Source organism: Panthera leo, chromosome A3 (assembly GCF_018350215.1).
Source record: "Panthera leo isolate Ple1 chromosome A3, P.leo_Ple1_pat1.1, whole genome shotgun sequence".
In the NCBI taxonomy this organism is placed as follows: Eukaryota; Metazoa; Chordata; class Mammalia; order Carnivora; family Felidae; genus Panthera; species Panthera leo.
This window is the reverse complement of record NC_056681.1, coordinates 11,258,707-11,277,390: the sequence shown is the minus strand read 5'-3', so window position 1 is coordinate 11,277,390 and position 18,684 is coordinate 11,258,707. Positions and strand designations below refer to the sequence as shown.

General features: G+C 58.5%; 1 protein-coding gene across 1 annotated transcript in view; it reads right to left on the bottom strand.

Moving 5' to 3' along the window:
- Positions 1–18,684, bottom strand: part of RIPOR3 (RIPOR family member 3) — a 73,710-nt gene that overhangs the window by 479 nt on the left and 54,547 nt on the right. Inside the window, exons 4-21 of the mRNA XM_042930677.1 lie at positions 17,650–17,728; positions 16,110–16,133; positions 15,788–15,841; positions 15,114–15,263; positions 14,872–14,935; positions 14,481–14,524; positions 14,166–14,291; positions 13,943–14,088; positions 12,329–12,458; positions 10,431–11,003; positions 7,078–7,208; positions 6,039–6,162; positions 5,277–5,412; positions 4,478–4,639; positions 3,713–3,874; positions 3,005–3,207; positions 1,769–1,852; positions 59–149 (exon numbers count right to left, since the gene is read on the bottom strand). Of these exons, the coding sequence (XP_042786611.1) occupies positions 59–149; positions 1,769–1,852; positions 3,005–3,207; positions 3,713–3,874; positions 4,478–4,639; positions 5,277–5,412; positions 6,039–6,162; positions 7,078–7,208; positions 10,431–11,003; positions 12,329–12,458; positions 13,943–14,088; positions 14,166–14,291; positions 14,481–14,524; positions 14,872–14,935; positions 15,114–15,263; positions 15,788–15,841; positions 16,110–16,133; positions 17,650–17,728 (2,483 nt within the window). The remainder of the gene's footprint in view (positions 1–58; positions 150–1,768; positions 1,853–3,004; positions 3,208–3,712; positions 3,875–4,477; positions 4,640–5,276; positions 5,413–6,038; positions 6,163–7,077; positions 7,209–10,430; positions 11,004–12,328; positions 12,459–13,942; positions 14,089–14,165; positions 14,292–14,480; positions 14,525–14,871; positions 14,936–15,113; positions 15,264–15,787; positions 15,842–16,109; positions 16,134–17,649; positions 17,729–18,684) is intronic.

The following is an 18,684-nucleotide window of genomic DNA, read 5'->3' as shown; positions in this document are numbered from 1 at the left end:
TCCAAAGGTCGTCGCGAACCCCACTGTATCGCACACAACGTTTGATGCTGGACTTTACCGAATGACAGCGTGGCTTCCCGGGCTGCTGTTCGCACGGCCTCCAGGTCCGACTGGCACAGGCTGGCGATCTGATCGATGCTTTCAATGCCCTGTTTGAGGTGAGGGGAAAGAGGACCCATCAGGCAACATTTTAGGTAGCAGGTGGAATCTACTTTTTTGAGCTCTGTAAGACCAGCCCTAGCATGGTCTTTGGGGCCTCAGGCCCTTCCTTTTCTGAAGGCTTGTAGGTTTCTTATGTAGCCTCAAGTTCATCAGAAGGGCCCCCACCTTTTCGATTCTGACACCTGCTGCTGAGTCAGGCCATCAGCAGAGCTTTATGGATAGATTCCTTCTAGAAGGTCTGTCTTGAAAAATGGGAAGCCCTGCTTCCCTCTGGACCTTCCCACCTCCCCCTTGCTCTCCTAACTCTACCCTCTTGGGCAGGCCGTGAGAACATCAGTCGGAGGGCACAGCTGACCCTGGCTGCTCTCCAGGGCCAAGGACCAGAGTGCACTTCAGCCTCTCCTCCGGAGCACCCCTACCCCCTTACTGGCTTGGCTGTTCGATTATAACCAGATGGTCCTCCTAGAACTTCCCTTGGTTTTGTTTTTTTGTTGTTGTTTGTTTGTTTTTTCAGAACGAATGGGGTGAGTTCAATCTATTTTTCATCAAACAAATTGGCGATGGTTTTTTTTTTAAATGAGACTTCCAGATGCAGGTGGGTTTGAGGCAAGATGGACATCCTCTCATATCTGCTTTAAGTGGGTGAGTTGTACCTGGAGTCTCCAGAAGTTTCATTTTCTCCGGTCTGGAGTAACGCTTTGTAGAGTCCAGCCTGAGGAAGTAATTCAGAACTCTCTATTTTTTAAAAGCGTTACATGCCAAGATGCTCATAATGATATTATTTATAGTAATAAGTAGATGACAAAGCTTAATTTTCTACCACACAAGAGTGGGGGGGATCTGTCAAGGTAAACCCTCAACGGCCCCTTCATAGAGACTTCTAAAGCACTGCCAGTCTACCACTAAGAGCTTCTGTTTTGCTCACTGTTTTTAAGCTATATATGTAGCATGATCAACAATCTAAAGACATTTAAGTTTAAGAGAGTGAGCACAAGTGGGGTAAGGGCAGAGAGAAGGAGAGACAGAAGCCCGATTCAGGGCTCGAACTCAGTGAGCAGAGGGATCATGACCTGAGCCGAGACGAAGAGTCACGGGCTTAACTGTGCCAGCCAGGTGCCCCCAGCATGATCGACAATTTTAAATACTCACACACACCCACAAAAGAAGTGTAGCAAAATGCCAACGGTACTTTCTACTAAGTATTGGGATGAAGGGTGACTTCTACATTTCTGAATTTTACACTTTCTTTCCTATAACGAGCTTATTGTGCTTTTAGAAAATATTAAATCGAGGCCATTAAAACACAAGCCTAGACTTCCAAAGTGAGTCCCTAGGGCCACCTGCTGCTTCAGGCCGAGCCAGAGCAAACGCTCCTTGACTACTGTTGAGGGGCCTCTGCTGGTAGCACTGAGGTCTGCTCTAAAACGAGCTCTTCAGGGGCGTTTTTTTGTTTGTTTGTTTTTTTGTTTGTTTTTGTTTTTTGCTGGCGGTAGTTTTGGGGGGAGGGGAGGGGTATTCCCAGTGGAATAATTCTGAAATGAACCAACTGGAACATTAGCCATAAGCAGGCTTCTCTCCGTCACGGGCGAGGACAGGTCAGACTCACCCTGAGGTGTTTTAGCGCCATGCACGCGGCCTGCTGGAGTTTCCCATCGTTCTCCATCAGGGCGTTGGTGTAGAAGACCAGAGCCTGGAGAATAAGGTTGCCGTGAATGGGGGGTCAGCCGAAGCCATGCTGCCTGTGGCTAATCCTTCTAATGCTGGAGGGCTCCTCGAGCCCTGCTTCCCCTTTTCTAAACAAAAATCGGGCTGTGATCTATTCATCTCTGGGCCAGGCGCACCCAGTCCCAAGACGTATGCTGCGGCGTTTGGTGTCTCTCTAATAAACACACTGGTCCCTGGGCTGATGGTAATCAAAATGAAGAAAGCTCTTTTCATCTAATAGTATTTTCCAAATCTAGATAAAATGCTGCATCGGAGCGATCCGATGTCTGGCCGGGGCCACTCGAAGAATTGGACGTGCAGAGGGAGGCCCGAAGGCCGAGCACCTCTTCCCTTCAGCCCTGGTCCCCGGTCCCGGCAATGACCCCACCCCCTCTGCCACATCCGCCAGAAAAGAGCTGCATGGGCTTCACGAGACTCTGCAGATTAATTAGGAAGCGTGTGAGAAGGTACCCGGCCTTTGGGTGGCCCGAGACTACAGTCAGGCCTCGGTATTGCCCTCCTCTACCTTGGGGGCTGGTACCGTCAATCTAGAGTAGTCACAGGCCCAGGAACCTGAAGGGCAGAGGGGTCCGGTTTCTTGGTTTTCAAACGGACTGAACCCAACGAATCAGCCAGCCACACGTACTAGCTGAGGTGAGGCTGGCCGTCAGAACCCTAAGGAAGAAACGCTCTCCGTGCAAGCGACATCTCAGACCAAACGGGAATGTTGGCGTTGGCGGCACAGATGCACGAGGCGGTAAGACGTGAGGTTCCGTGGGTCCCTCGGGTGGCCGCCAGCAACCCCAGGTCCCTCCCCAGGGCTGGCGTCGCCCAGGGCAATGGCCTGAGAAGGACCGCATGCATGCACGTGCCAGGGAACCTCCCTAAGTCTAAACATCCTGGGACACCTGGCTGGCTCGCTGGCTCGGGAGGTGGAGCAGGTGACTGGGTTGGAAGTTTGGGTGTAGGGATTACTTAAAGTAGAATCTTTAAAAAAACAAACAAAAAAAACCTCGCAGCGAAGGCAACCCCCTTCAGAACATCCCTTGTTATTTTTCCGAGAGACGAAGCCTGTGTCCCCCTGGCTGTCACACATGTAGCCATGGGGCTGCCGCCTCCCCGCCTCCCCCCACCGTACCTTCTCCCGAAAGCTCTGGTTCCGTGCCGCGCTGGCCAGGCGAGCACTAGCCGCCCTGCACACCCGGGGGGTCCCGTCCAGCTGCAGCAGTGCCCAGGCCCGCAGCGTCTGGGGCAGGGGCTGGAGCTGGCCCAGCCGCTTCCCCTGCAGCTTCCTGATCGTCTTGACTTGCCCCGCACACTGCAGCTCCTCGGCAAGTGTTACTGGAAGAGAGGAGTGGGCCCAGGGTCCCTCTGACTGCGGTCGGCAGTACAGCTGCGCGTTTGTTTGGCCACCGCCGTGTTCGTGTTCGGGAAGCAGATCCCAGGGCAAGCCCCCACGATCACCAAGGCGCAGCCTGGATCGGCCTCAAGGGGGTGCCTCCTGGAATCTCTAGGAAGGCTTTCCGGCAAGGGGTCAAATCACCCTGAAAATTAATAAAACCTCAGCCCGTACTTTTCAGGACTCCGGCCAGCCACCCGTCACCCTCCTATCCAGCTCTGACCTCTGCCCTGTGCTTTCTAAAACCTCCTTCCCTCGGAGGTCATCTCCCTGCGTGGGCCGAGTGTACAATCTAATTCCATCTGGGGTTTCGAAAGAACAGCCGGAGGGGAAAGACGCAGTGGCTCGAAGACACTGGCTTCCAAAGAGCCAGGACAGAGGGTCCCACGGACGGAGACTCCTTCGTTCTTGGCGTTGCTTTGAGGCGCCCTCCCTCCCAGCCCCTACCTTCTTTGGTGAGCTGGGCAAAGTGCTTCTCTAGGTCAGACACCCCCTGCCTCTGCAGGTAGCTGTGAAACTGGAACCAGGTGACCGTCTGTTCTTCGGGGAGCCCGGCTCCGGGGAGCAACCCACCACAGCTGACCACCTGCTCCAGGAGCCTTCGGCATGCTGGCGAAACAGGAGAAGGCCGTGAGGAGAGACTGGGCCCCGGGGAGCTCCGCCGCCGGGCATGGCTGGGGCAGTTTAAAGGCCTTCTAACGGCATGCGGACGGGTGTCCCTCACTGTGCCTCCTGTGCCCAAGAGAAGGAGCACGCTGCGGCTGGGGTCCGCCAGCCCCACATGTAGTCATTCTTGGGGTGCACTCCATGCCCGAGGCTGGGGACTGGGAGTATTCAGGCCAACTAGCAGCCGGATGCTGCTGGCTGGAGCTTCCAGAGGCCCTGGAAGGGAGGACGGCTGTCAGCTGTCAACAGAGAAAGATGCTCTGCTTTCTGAGGAAGAGTCCAGCCAACACTTTAAGACACCTTTATCCTGCCGACCTTTCTAGAAGCGTTCTTTCCTAACCCCTTTAAGGTTCTGGTGGAAGCCGTGCGGTCCATCCCCAGACAGATGTGCCACAAGGCTAACATTTGCAACTTCAGGGCTTCGCAGACCCCTTCCTGTCCCGGGAAGAGGCGGTGACGTGTAGCTGAGAAGCGCCCTCCCTCTGGTGCCATGGAGACAGAGACAAAGACGGGGCTAGAATGAGGCCCTGGGGCGGGAGGGGGTACCTATTTCCAGTTGTCCCGGGTATTTCCCTCGGACTCTGTGCAGAAACGTCTTCTTGAGTTGGTTCAGCAGCGTCGTGCCGGAACAGGACAGGACCCTGCCGGGCTCAGTGCACCCTCTCCACAGCTTCAGGCACCCCTTCCTCCGTGTGGCCTGGGGGACAACTGAAAGCCCGGGTCGGGACCCGACTGACGGGAAGGCCGAGCAACCGGGTGGCCCCAGGATTTCCTTCCGCTGAGGCCTGAGAGGTCAGGGGCGACAGGGTTTCGTGCAGCTTTCCTTCCCACATCGCAGCCTGACACGCCAAGGACCGGCGGCTTCGGCCGTGGATGCCTTCCCTGGGCCCGTACCGCGGTCCTCGCAGCTCGGACAGCTGCTGCCACCAGCCTCTCCTCACGGGCAAGGGGAGGCTCCGTGGGGGGCAGAGGCAGAGCGGGGGTCACGGCTGTTTCTGGGAGTGCGTGCCGTGTGCCTTGAACGCGTCCTGGCGATTACCTCACGGAACAACACTACCCAGTGGCCTCCTCTTTAGACAGGTGGGGAAGCTGAGGCCCAGAGAGGTGAGTCATTTGCCCAGAGCCACACAGCCCACCGAACTAACTCCAAGGCTGTGTGGCCTCCCTTCTGCGCCCCACAGCGTGTACGTCTGAGCACAGCCCCGCCACCACCCCAGCTCGTACCCTCTGGGCGCCAGTGAGCTTTGGGCATCAGGACGGGAGACGAGGCTCCCCTGCCCTCCAGAGCCCATCGCTTCGTGCCGTCCACACGAGAGCGGCCCGTGGGCAGCGAGCAGTTACTTACTTTCTTCGATGGATGCTGCCTTGCTGACCTTCTCAAAATCCAGCACAGAGAGCATCTCCAGAACCTGCTTTTGCTGCACAGCTTCTTCCAGAAGGCATTCCTGGACCATCCTCGACAGGTTAGGAGAGGCAAGTTTCTGGGAAGCAACCCACGATGCTCCAGGTTAGCACAAACATGCCCTCTGAGGCCGCCGATCACGACCGCGGCCCCCACCTGCCTCCCCCCAGCTTTTCTGTGCCGGTGGTAGCTCTCTGACTCCCGTCTGGGGGTTCCTGCTTCCCCAAGGTGGCCGAGATGATGGGATGCAGGCTGCGGCTTCTGGGGGCCTCCTCTGCTACCAGAAAGGGCCAGCCTGCCTGAAAGTGAAGCCAGCCAACGCAGGAAAGCAGAGCTGAGAGAGACCCAGTTACGATGTTTTTTGAAATCCTGGATCCACCTGGGCCTGAAGCCTACCCCAGGGCCTTTGAGTTCCATGAGCCAAAAAGTTCCCTTTGGTTGAGCCGGTTTGGATCGGAGCTCTGGCAGCTGCCGCAGAAAGCCACAGCCGCTGCTTTGGGGTCAGCACTTGGACTTTCGGGAGAGCCACGTGACCTTTCACCCAGGCCTGGACCTTCCACAGAGGAGCCTCCCCAGTCTCACTGGCTCTCTCCCTTGCACCGTGCTCCCCACCACCGGCAAGATCAGATCTTCGCAGAGAGGACTCCCGCCCCCCAGCCCGGCTTCCCGGCAGGCCGCCCCACCCCCCACAGCCCGTGGCCACACCTGCAGCAGAGTTTTGCAGACGTGGAGGTGGACGGTGAGCAACATGTCCAGCTCCGGGGTGCCGGCCGTCAGCTCCCGAGGTGACGCTGTCCGTGCTGGCAGCGGGGGCGGGCTCCTGTCCTTTCTGAGTTGGATTGAGAAGAACTGGGTGACCGTGCCAGTTAGCGGCTCAGCTCCCTCCGCGGGTAGAGGGGACCCTCCCTCCCCGGGGAGCTCCGATCAGGGAGGCCCGCTCCAGGGCCCAGGCAGAGAGTTACACCGAGGAGAAAACCAACAGAAAAGAAAAGGCAAAAGCCGTCAACGAGGGGTGGCACGGGCCCTGGAGACTGGGGCGGGGGACGCGGGGGGCCACCTCCGGGATGTGTGATCTGAAGGCAGAAGGCTGCAGTTCAAGCTAATCCTTAGCTCTGTGACTCTGGACGGGCCTGCCCCCCTGGCCTCAGCGTGCTCATCTGTGAAGTGGGGACAGGCACACCCAGCTCCGGGCAGTGAGGGGTCAGGGTAAGCCTGCCAGCAAGCATCGCACCCGGCACCACGTTGGCCTCGTGGTGGAGGCCGAGCCCGAGGCCTGAGGAAGGACGGACGCGACACCGGGATGCTGGGTGGGATCGTGAGAGGAGAAGACGAGATGTACTGTGTGTCCTGTCTGGTGCTGCTGAGATTCGGGTACAGGAGCCGGGCGTGAGCAGGGCAGGTGGGGGTGGAAGTTTGCACAGAAGAGGGGGCCCATGTCCCTGCTGCCCGTTTGGTAGAGGACAGAGGTCCTACTATGTCCCTTGTTATTTTGTAAGAGAAGAACCCAACCAGGCCATTGCCCGCAGCTCGGGACCGTGCTGGGGGGTGGTCGTGCACTCAGTGGTCAGCACGCCCCTGCTCTGTGCCCAGCGGCAGGCATGCAGGGGTGGGGGGGCGCAGCAGAGGAACAGAGTAAGTACCAGTCGGGACCAGGGCGATGGAAGGCTGAGGCTGCAGGGGCCGACAGGAAGCGCGGAACTGAGGCCCGTCGCCAGGGTCGGTGCTGGGAGGGGAGGGCGCCTACCTGGGACCCTGGCAGCCCCCACACAGGGACAGCTCCTGCGGGGCGAGGTCAGCATTGAGGAAGGCGAAGCTCTCCAGGATGCACTCCATCAGGCTCTCGGAAGAGGCGTGCTCCTGGCGGGCGCCACGGGGCTGTGGACAGAGCGGCAGGACCTTAGGCCACGGACCGTCACCACCGGGTCCAGGTCATGAGCACCGCCCCTCGGAGCCCAAGTGCAACCCCCCACATCAAGGATGGGCACAGGGCTGCGGAATCCCCCGAGGCCCCCCCCCCCCCCCGAGTAGCCTGGTAGGTACGGCTCCAAAGCCCGAGGGACACAGACCCGAAAAGCCTCTCCTGGGCTCACAGACGCCCACAGGGACAGGGCGAGAGACAGGAGTGAGCGGGCAAGTGATTGGGGTGGGGGGAGCCCGAGAACACGTGTCCTCCCCCAAGAGGCCAGACTGCCACCTGCTGCTTGGGAATGTGGGGCCAGACCGTTCACTTTTCTAAGAAAAGCTGGAAACCTAGATTTTTGTGGGAACCTGCTAGTTTTTGAACATCGACAGCTAATCCCAAATCACTGTAAAAATAGGGTGTGAGTCAGGCTCAAAGGGAGGCTCAAAGGCTGCCCGGTGAGCTTCTAGATTTCAGGGTCTCTTCTCCCAGGGAGATGTGGAAGGAGAGGATGGTTGAGGCACCCCCTGACTGGCAGGGATGAGGAGAGTGCTGGTGCCACAGGTCCTGCCACGGGCTGAGTCCCCCAAAGGCAGATCCCTTCCTCGGGATCTAGAAATCCATTGCTGGAGATTTTGGTCTCCCCTCCATCCAGGGCAGGACCCCAGGGCTTGCTCGGTCCCCATCCCTGGCACGCCCAGGCCACGTCCCACACGAAGCCACCCAAGGCACAGCCTGAGCAGATACCGCCTTGAGAAGCAGAACTAGGCTCCTAAGAGTTGAGCCCGCGGAGAAAACCTTGTTATTCTCTTGTTAGAGAATAACAATGGCTACTTGCGGGTCTTTCCTCCAGCAAAAAAAAAAAAAAAAGTACGTTGGTGTATACATGTGCGCGCGCGCACACACACACACACACACACTCACACACACACACACCAGTGCTCATTATTCCAGGTGGTACCAAACCATTGCTCCTAAGAGAAATGCAGAGACCACTAGCCTCTGGTCACATTTTTATCAACCCATCAGTACAGAACCTCATTTCATGTGTACTTCTGTTTAAAGACACCTTATTTATTTAAAAAAAAATTTTTTTTTTAAATGTTTATTCTTGAGAGACAGAGTGTGAGCAGGGGAGGGGCAGAGAGAGAGGGAGACACAGAATCGGAAGCAGGCTCCAGGCTCTGAGCTGTCAGCACAGAGCCCGACGCGGGGCTCGAACTCACGGACCCTGAGATCATGACCTGAGCCGAAGTCGGACGCCTAACTGACTGAGCCATCCAAGGGCCCCGAAGACACCTTATTTAATTTACACTGACAATTCGTTCACACTGAACTCACACCTGGACGAGGCTTATGTAACCTGGATTTTGTCAGTGAGGCCCTGCACAGCCTTCCTGGGCTCACTTCACGCGGCCGGGCCCATCCAACAGCTTGAAATCGCCAAAAGAGAGGGCAAAAACGTGAAACACGCGGCACAAACTAGACGGCAGAAAGGGCACACGCGTTGGGACCGGGCAGCAAGAAGAAGGCAGAGTGTGTGAACCCTCTGTGAACAAGTGAACCCCTGGTTCGGCCCCAGCCGGGCACGTGCATGGCAGGCGACTCTGCACGTGCCCGCAGATGACCGTGAGCGCATCACAAGTACTGATTTTGGAGTTACAGGTAAGCCTTAGAGCAAGTAGATGAATGAGAAACACACAGAATCCATGAATGGTGAGGACCGACTACGTGTATACACACACACACACACACACACATTATACACATACACATCAAACTAAAAACTATGGCCTATGCTCACTTTTATTCTTCGAATTCGGTTTGGTACAAGAAGAAAAGCTCCTCAAGTACGTTTAAAAGTATTGCCTGGGGGGCCCCTGGGGGGGGGGGGGCTCAGTCGGCTCAGGTCATGATCTCACTGTTGGTGAGTTCGAGCCCCGCGTCGGGTTCTGTGCTGACAGCTCGGAGCCTGGAGCCTGCTTCGGATTCTGTGTCGTCTTCTCTCTCTGCCCCCCACTCACACTCTGTCTCTCTCTCTCTCAAAAATAATAAAACATTTTTTTAAATTTTTTAAATAAAAAAATAAAAGTATTGCCTTACTGCAATATTATTTTAAGGCTTTTATGTAAAGGAGGTATGATTTTTCCAAATACAGCCATGTGACAGAAGCTGCATGTTGCAGCCTCAAATCATTCCACACAGAAAGGCTGTTAAGAAATACAAAAGAAGTGACTTTTTTTTTTTCTTGAAATTCTCCGGCAGCTCCTTTTCAAAAGAACGTAGCAGTGATAAACAACTTTGTTTTGAAGTTCAGTTTTTAAAGATACAAAGTGAAACTTTCTGTCACTGGTGCTGAACGTTGGAGGTGGGTGTGTGTGTGGCCTACACAAGAGAGCGGTTTCAGCAAGTAACTGATGCTTAAGTAGCTGCCACTGTTGCACATTTTGTTGTCCATACATTTAAAATGATGTAATAGGGACGCCTGGGCAGCTCAGTCGGTGAAGCGTCCGACTTTGGCTCAGATCATGATCTCACAGTCTGTGGGTTCGAGCCCCGCGTTGGGCTCTGTGCTGACAGCTCAGAGCCTGGAGCTGCTTTGGATTCTGTGTCTCCCTCTCTCTCTGACCCTCCCCCGTTCATGCTCTGTCTCTCTCTGTCTCAAAAATGAATAAACATTCAAAAAAATTTTTAAATAATAAAATAAAATTATGTAATCAGAAAAATCGAATAAATCTGCCCAGGCCAGCACTATTGAGAGCCACCCGAGGGCAGCTCCTGCCACGGGCCCTGTCGAGGAACAAGCTCAGAGTAGGGTGTGTGGCTGCTCGAGGCCTCTTGTGGCACCAGCTCTGACCCTAGACACGCCCTGGGTCTGGGAATTGAACGCCCAACCTCAGCCCCGCCTGCCTGGGCCAGAAGATGCCAGAGGGGGCCAGGTTCTCTGGCCAGACAGGGAGCAGGTTTTCTACCCCGGTCCCCGACTTCCACTTCTAATCGTCCTCCCGGCCAGTGAAGGCCATTGTTCTCCCCACTGGTCAGATGAACAGACTGAGGCCCAGAGAGGAGACGTTGCCCAGCTGGGTCACGGGGGAACGAGGCCAGGATGCCGGCCCAGGCTGGCTGCCCCCAGAGTCTGCTCCCGGTCGTCAGGCGCTAGTAAAGCGGGGCTGCTGGCCCTCCAGGAATAAACCCACCTTCAGCCGGTCCCTGCAGCCGAGAACCTGGTACTCCAGCTCCCGGAGCTGGGGCTGGGCAGTATCCATGGACCTCAGTAAATCCAGAACCTCTTGCAGCGGCCTCTCGAGGGTCACCCCAGGCCCATCCGCTCCGTCCTCGGCCTCTCCTTCATCATCGTCTTTCTGGCTACCCGGGACTGTATGCTTGTGGAATGGGGAGCCCCGTGGCAGGCTGGGGCCCTCTGTTCCCAAATTCCTCCAGCCAGGCTGCTCCACAAATGAGCCTCCGGCCAGGTGGGCCATCTCCGGCAGGAGGCCCAGGGATTGGGGGTCCTCCTGGGCCTCCTCTTCGATGGAGGTGTTGGGGCCAATGGCCACGGGCAGGAGCCCCACGTCTGAGGTGGATGCCGAGGTGCTGGTCTCGGTGTCTCGGGGGTCCTCAGAGCCGAAAGAGTCCATCTCGGGCAGCTCCTGACTCCGGCTCCGCAGGCCGGACCCCCGAAGGTCGCTGTCGGACAGGTAGCCGAGGATGGAAGGGGCCTTTGGCCCACCCAGCAGCAAAGCCTGCTGCGCTGGCCGCTGCAGGACAGACTGGGGAGGGGGACACAGGACCAGCCTGACTGCCGCACCAGGGACTTCCTGCCACCCCAGTGGGGCTTCCCTCCATAAAGACTTGCCCCGCACACGCACATTATCAACGTGACTGGGGTCCACCAAGGTGATCGGCGAACTGGAGGTGTTGACGGGACCCTGCAGCCCCATCCCCCCTCTAATCCCCCCCTTTCCAGCCCCTGAGGCCACTTTGCTGCTTGTCACATCCTCCAGGCTCCACACCTTCCTGTCCCAAGGCCTTTTAGAATGACTGCTCTCTTCCTGGAACATTCTTCCCATATGTCTTTGTGGTCATGCTCTTGGCCCCTCAGGTCCTTACTCAAATGGCACCTTTTCTGGGGACCTATCCCTGGACGCCCTGTTTTCAATAGCAACTCCCACTTTGCCCCAGAAGTCCCCTCTCCCTCCCTGGTCTGTGTTCCTGTGGTCCTTAGGCCCTTGATCAGCCAGCGCTCCCTGAGGACATTGTCCCCACCTGGCCTAGAACAGAGCCTGGCACAAAGTTGTGAATGAGCGAACAGCTGACACCAAGCTTGCCCCGCTCTGCGGCACCCCCTCCCTTCCCCTTACCAGACAGACCAATAATAATGTCTGATGTTCCAAAGCACCATCTGTTTTTATCAGGTGTTCTTTGAAAGCTTTCTCGTTCATTAACTCATTTAATCCTTGCAAAACCTCACCACAGTGGTGCCGTTATTTTCAGTTCTCGGATATAGAAACTGAAGGCCAGAGAGGTTGGGTGACTTGCCCAAGGTCACACAGCAGGTGAGAGGCATAAATAGCATTTGAACCCAGCCGTTCCGGCTGCAGAAGCCGGACTCTGGACCACGTATGATTTCTTTGACTGTAATATGCTGGGCGCACCATGGCCAGAATACGGAAGAGGTTGACAACAGTAGCTGGTGCTAAGGAAGGGGCCCAGATCCCCGGAGGTCACAGGAAAGAGATGTTTTACTGGACACCATGTCAAGGTATTACCTACTGGAAACGTACATTAAATTTAATTTTGAAACAGACTATGGCTGGGGTGGTAGCACCACACAGAGAACCCCATTCCAGGCTTCCAGGAGAACCAGCCAGGCCTCGAACCAAGTCCAGAGGCCCCCAGAATGGAGGGCTGACAGGAAGGAAAACAGGACAGAACACCACCCAGGATGATCCCCAAACCAGGGAGCACGAGTCCAAAGGGGGACCGGAAGTGCCCGGCTGCCGATCCCAGCCCCACGTGCTGGCCCCTGGGGAGTCGCGCCCACCCACGGTCCTGGGGTGACCACAGCATCCCTGCCCTGGTGAGGCTCACTCACCAGGTAGTACCTCTCTCGGAAGCTGGGCGTGCTTGGGGGTGTCCAGTTGTACAAGGAGCCCTTTCTGCTGCCCATGGAGAACTTGCCCGTAGGGCTGGGCGACACCAGGAAGCTCTCGGTGTCAAACGGGCTGGAGGAGAGAACAGAGGGCCGGGGTGTCGTCAGTGCCTGGGAGAACGCGGCAGCACAGAGAAGACCTCGGGGGACTTCAGAGGAAATGGAGGTTCGGGAGGGGCCTGGCCTCGCCTGGGGTCACAGTCACAGCCTAGGGATTCCAGGGGCACATTCTCAACCCCCTTGGGAACATCTCACCACCCTGAGGGCCCTTAGCCCCATGGCAGGGGGCAGTGACTGGCCACCAGACATGTGAATGACACCCCCTTCAGAGGGCCCCTCAAGAAGCTGAGCGGAGGCACAGTGGACACTCCGTTCTGCCATTTTCTGGATAAACAACGTCACCATCCCTCTCATCCCGATCTGTAACAGGGGTGCCATCATTTATGGAAGGACCTCTGTCGGTCATGGTCACACGTAAGACTGAGAAGCCAAGGTGGGTGTGTGAAATACAGGGGAGCTGGGGCTCCAGCCTGGCCCTCACCCAGCCTGCCCTGGGAGCCAGTAGGTCTGGGTAACCTCCCTGCCGCACGGACACCGGCTCGCTCTCCTTTGCACAAAGGCCTGGCTCCTGCTCTGTGCATTCTAGACGCTTCAGGCCAGCAGGACGCCTGCGTCCTTGGATTTGCCCAGCCTCGCATCGGATGGTGCTGGGCCGCCCGCGACCCTATAGACTTGAGGGCCTTCCCTGGAAAGAATAGTGTGCAGCCCCCACTGGACGGATGAGGACACTGAGGCTGGGGGTTCACCCGGCTCACTGGGAAGAAAGCGGCCTCTAGTGGCCCCAGGCCAGATGGAGAGACTGGGCAGAGCAAGCTCCAGAACGGAAGAAGCGTGCCCCAGCCCCTTAGCTCCTGCTGCACCTGCCTCGGGGAATAAAGAGAATTCTCTCCAAACACGAAGTTTCATTTGGGGCAAAAGAGCCCTACTGACAGAAAAACAGAGCCTTTAGAGACCACCAGCATTCACTGAACGGCCCAAGAAGGTGACGAGTCGGCCGCCCCAGATGGGCACTGCCCCTTGCCACCTGCGATGCCCGAGGAAGAGCCCCCGACCCGGGAAGGACGTGTTTTCGTGAGCGTCCCCATCCGTGGGGTCTGGGGTCCACGGGGCCTGGTGGACGGCAGGGGCCAGTGGGGAATGAGGTGGTGGGAGCAGTGAGGAGAGCCCTCCTGGGGAGGGGCAAGGCTCCTCCCTGGAACCCAGCCCAGGAGGTCACCGGAAAGGGTCCTGGCCAGCATAGGCGGTTCGTTGAAGGAAGGGAATTAAGACTCAGAGGGGCGGGGGCAGGGAGGGTGGGCAGAGGCTCCAGCCTGGCCGTGGGGCCCAGTGAGGGCAGGAATGCCCACAAGTGGATGCTAGCGTGTGGTCAGGCCACCAGAGGAGCCAGCGAGGCCCTCTTCCTTCTGCTCTGGGTGGGAGTCCCCTCTAGGTGGGAGTTTGGGGCCAGCCTCGGGGAAGGACATCGGGGCCTGGGGAGGAGGCCGGCCCCCTACTCACTTCCACAGCACCTCCAGCTGTAGCTTGATGGTGCCCAGCTCTGTGATGTCCACCACGATCACCTGTGGCCTGGTCGTGAAGAAGTCAGTGATGTCACAGGTGACTGTGCCCACGGCCAGTGAACTCAGGCCCCTCAGCTCTGTCACCTGAGGGGGTGGGAGTTGTGGATGACGCCTGAGCCCAGCCTCTGGGCACCCTATCCCCGCCCCTGCGCCTCACCCACCTTGATCTCGAAGTTCTCGCGCAGCGTGGGGATGAAAACCTTCTCCTCCTCCTCCCAGGTCTGGCTGTCGTCAGACTCGATCCGGCCCTTCAGCTTCCAGCGCTGGCGGCCCAGGCGCATGAGCACCTGTGGGCCCGAGAAGGGGCGGGTCAGCAGCCCCAGGGAGCCCCTCCCCCGCGCCACCTGCCTGGAGGCCCTTCCTGCTAGCTGGGAGGGGATGGGGACAAAGCCCAGCTAGGACCCTGGTTCTCAGCAGCTCCCGCCCCCCAAAGGCCTTATGGGAAGCCCTGAGGACTGACGCCCGAGTGGCCATACCTCGTACTGGTCTCCGGGACAGAGGCGTGCATAGCCCACGAAGCCTAGAACAGAGACAGGCTAATCTCCTCTCCGCCCTGCTCTGCCCCTGCCCCACGGACCACAGGTCCTCCCTGGGGGATCCCCTGCCCACGTGTGGGTATCACCTTCAGGGAGGGATAAATCGTCATGACGGACAGCGGACAGGCCCGGGCCCTCATGTCCACCTCAGGGGATGGGACTTGGCTGAGGTCACAAGTCACGTGAGTGGAAACCCAAAGTTTTCCTGGACCCCTGGGACCCTGACCAAACCCCCAACCTCAGCAGAAGTCCCAGGACCCCCAAGACGGCCTGACCCCCCCCCCCCACCCCCCACCAAACTGGCTTCTGCCCACCGACCCTCGTCTGTTACCTTTCATCCTGATGTGGAACTCTCCCAGGTGAACCTCCAGGGCCCCCTCGATAAGCCACATGTCCTGCAAAGCCCCACACGAGGCGGCTCACGGCCGGCCCCTGGGCCCGGTGAGGTGGGGGAAGGGGGGCCCACGGATCCCGCCAGCCGGAGGCCCCAGGGAGCAGATGGCAATGGTCCTCGGGGTCCAGCCCCCCCAACACACACACACGTAGCCCTCTGCACCCCTCACTGCCCCCCACCTCGGTGCACTCCTGCAGGCTGCGGCCCAGCTCCTGCAGGCTCTCCCGGGAGGCGCGGCTGGGCGGGCACCTGGAGAAGGCCCTCTGCATGTTGGAGGCCCCGTCGCGCAGGCGGCACTGGATGCAGTAGCCCTCGTAGAGTTCGTCCACCTGCGGGGGGCGCGCAGGCTGGTGGGCGCGGGGGCCCCAGGCCTGCCTGCCACTCTCACCCTCGGGAGAGGCCGCGCTGCCCTGGGTCCCCTGCCCCGGAGAGTGTGAGCCCCCGGGGGCAGGGGTCACATCGCTCATCCACTCCTGTGCCCGGCGCCCGGTGGACGCCTGCGCACGAACCGGCTGGGCGAAGGCATCGCTTCCCCTCTCCCTGCCCCACTTTTGGGCTGCAAAACAGGGGAGGTGGGTTTGTGATATCCTGCCCGGCCAGAACATGGAAGAGTTGGTAGGTAAAAGCTTGAAGGGCTTGCTGTGTGACCTTGGGCCTGTCTCTGTCCCTCTCTGGGCCTGTACTCTCCCACCTCTGCAGTGGGGTGGTTGGACTCAGTCTCTCACCCCGTGAGCTGGAGCATGAATGCGGTCTTTTAAACCCCACAATCCTGGGGAGCCCAGCCACCCCCTGACCCCCCCGCCCGCCCAGCAAGCCCCAGCCCTGCCCCGTGACATCCAGGAGGCAGGCTGACCTTGCTGATGTGAAACTCCATCTTCCGGATGTGCCTTTCCACAGAGCGTGTTTGCTTCTCCCAGAAAAAGAGAAGGTACTTTGAAAGTAGCCTGGGCCACCCCCTCCCCGGCCCCCACCCCCTGCCCCTTCCTCGGGTCCTAACACAGAACTGGGCTCCCAGCCAGGCCAGCCCCTCAGCATCCTCGTGGCTGAGCCCGTTTCCCCATTTTACAACTGGGGAGGAAACCTCCCGTAGGATGGCCTGAGGGACGAAACGCGGGCAATGACATCAGTCCCCCATGAGCCCACCTTGCTTACCGCAGACAGAAAGTCTCACCCACCTTGTCCAGGTCGTAATAGAAAGCCTGTGGGAAGGAGAGTGGGGAGAGACAGGTGTCAGGCCACGTGGCTACATCCCAGGGGCACCTGAGCTCGGAGGTAGGAAAACCAGCAGCCACTCCCTCCTCTGGGCCCTGCAGTCAGCGGCCCGGTTCCAGACTGTTCCAGGCCGAGGGGGAAGAGTGGAAAACGCATGCGCTTTGGGTGAGGCAGTTCTGGGCCTGGCTGTGTTTCCCAGCCGTGTGTCCCAGGCCGGTTACTCAACGTCTCTGAGCCTCTACCGCCTCATGGAAAATGGAGTGGCCACAGAACACATCACCTGCCCCGCAGGGTTGCTGTGAAGGGCAAAGGATGAGGTAAGCCCTCAACAAAATGGGGGTCACTGTGATTTGATTGTTTAAGGGGTGATTTCAGCCATGGCCAGAAGAACCGAAAGCAGTGGGGGTGGAGGAGGCAGCCAGCGTCCCCCCCCCCACCACCACCACCCCAAAGCCTGGGGGTTCAGGCTTTGGGAAATGCAAATCCAGACTGGTCCAGCCACGCCAGGGGCCAGGGGCCAGCCAGGCAAATCTCGGTGTAAAGGGCCAGACAATAAAACTTTGGCTTGGGGGGCCGCATGGTCTCACCATGGTAGTCTGAACTCAGCCACAGACCACATGTCAGTGATGGGTGTGGCCCGTGCTGATAAACTTTATTTCCAAATAGGCCCTAGCTCGCCCGAGTAGCTGAAATCACTCTATTTGAGCCTGGAGGCGTTTCTACAAGGTTGGAGCTTCACCGGGGAGAAAAAGCAAGACGTGGGGGAGCGGGGAGAATTGTGACTTCATTCTTCTAACGCTGACCCAAACCTTCCATGCACTTCCCGTATGGATGTTTACATGACGATGGGACCGGGGAGGAAACTGTGGAAGGTGAACCACCAGATTGTCCTCAGGGGTCGAACAGCGTGGGACACAGAAGACTGAGGGGAGAGCGGCATGCAGCTGGAAGGAGGGAGGGATCAAACCCTCCAGAAGTGTGTGCTTTCCCACGAATGCATTTATGAGAAACGATACATGTGCGGTTATGAGAGGAAAACTCCGTGTTAGAAATAAAGAAATGGGGAAGTTCCCGAGGCTTTGGAAAGAAAAGTAACTGTGCAGGAAAAGTCAAGAAGCAGCAGCGTCCAGGGAGGCGGGACCCCCCGTCCGTCAGCCCACTGTGCGGCCCCGGGGCGGCCACGCCTTCCCTTGCCTCAGTGTGCCCATCTGTGAAATGGGAGTAGCGAAAACGGATGAGCCTTTATACGGCTGCCCACCTCACAGTTACTTCTAGAGCCAGAGAGTGGAGATGGACCCTGCCCGAGACTGTGGACTCCTGAATCTTGAGGCAGGGGGCAGGGGGAGGGGGGAGGAGGGAGGGCAGAAGCTTCCCAACAGTCCGTGAGGTTAAATTCCGGGACTGAGATTTACACCCGTGATGCGGGCAGGGGGGGTGAGGGAGAGTCCGTCTTTGTACCCCAGGGAGGCTGCTCGGGCGGGAAGGGGCAGGGAGAGGTCTCACCAGCCTGGAATTCCTGCGGGTGTCCTTGTGGCGCCCTGACAGGTAATCCAGCTCGGCCTGCTGGGTGCACAGATACTCCCTGCGAGGAGAACGAGGAAGAGGAGTTTGCAAAGTAGCCAAAGAAGAAGAAGAAAGACACGGCCGGTGCCCAGGGTTCCGGAGTGGAGGCAGCCCCAGCTGCCGGCTTGGAGAATAGAGGTGGTTCTGAGCCGGCTCAGCGGTCAGAGGGGCAGCGCCGTCTCGCCCACCGGAAGCCGGGCCCCAGCTCGCTCAACCTGCAGACCCCACACGCTGGGGGCTGTGTGCCCAGCGCTGTGCAGAATGAGGAACCTCTCCATTGACAGGTGCTATTGTTATTATGCCCATTTTAGAGATGGGCAAACTGACCCTGAAAATTGGCAAATAACTCAAGCGCAGAGTCACAGCAGGGACGAGGCCGAACCCGCGTCTGAAAGCAGCAGTGGCCTCCGGAGGCCGCCCTCTTCACCCCAGCCCACGGGGAGGTCAGCGAGAGCCCGCCTCCCTCACGGACGGAGACAGGCCATCCTGCTGTCGGCCTGTGTAGGGCCAAGGACCAGAGAGGGGCTGGAAGACCCATTCTGGGACGCACAGAGAGAGCTGTGTGGCTGGAGGGGACGCTTCACGTTCTTTTCCAGCCAAAGAGCCTTAGACGTGAAGCGTGAGGTCTGGACTCGGGAGCCACGGTGAGGCCCCGTCCTGCTTCATCAGAGTTTACTAGGCCACCCCAGGAAGGTGACTCGCCCTCTCTGGGCCCACTTGCACCACCATCTGCCAGGCCGCAGCTCACTCAGGGGGTGGGCTCCCCAGGAAGAAGGGGGTGCTGTTGAGTGAGCCCAGACCGGTCTCCAACGTGAGGTCCTTACAGGAATCACCAGAGCGGTCCTGGGAGATGCGCCCCTTGAAGACAGGCTCCAGGCACCCGGCCCCAGCTCCCGCTCCGCGCCAGTGCAGGTGGGGCGTGCGGTGCGCCCCGTGGGTGGCGGATGACAGATGTCCCCTGGGCTGGCGGTCAGG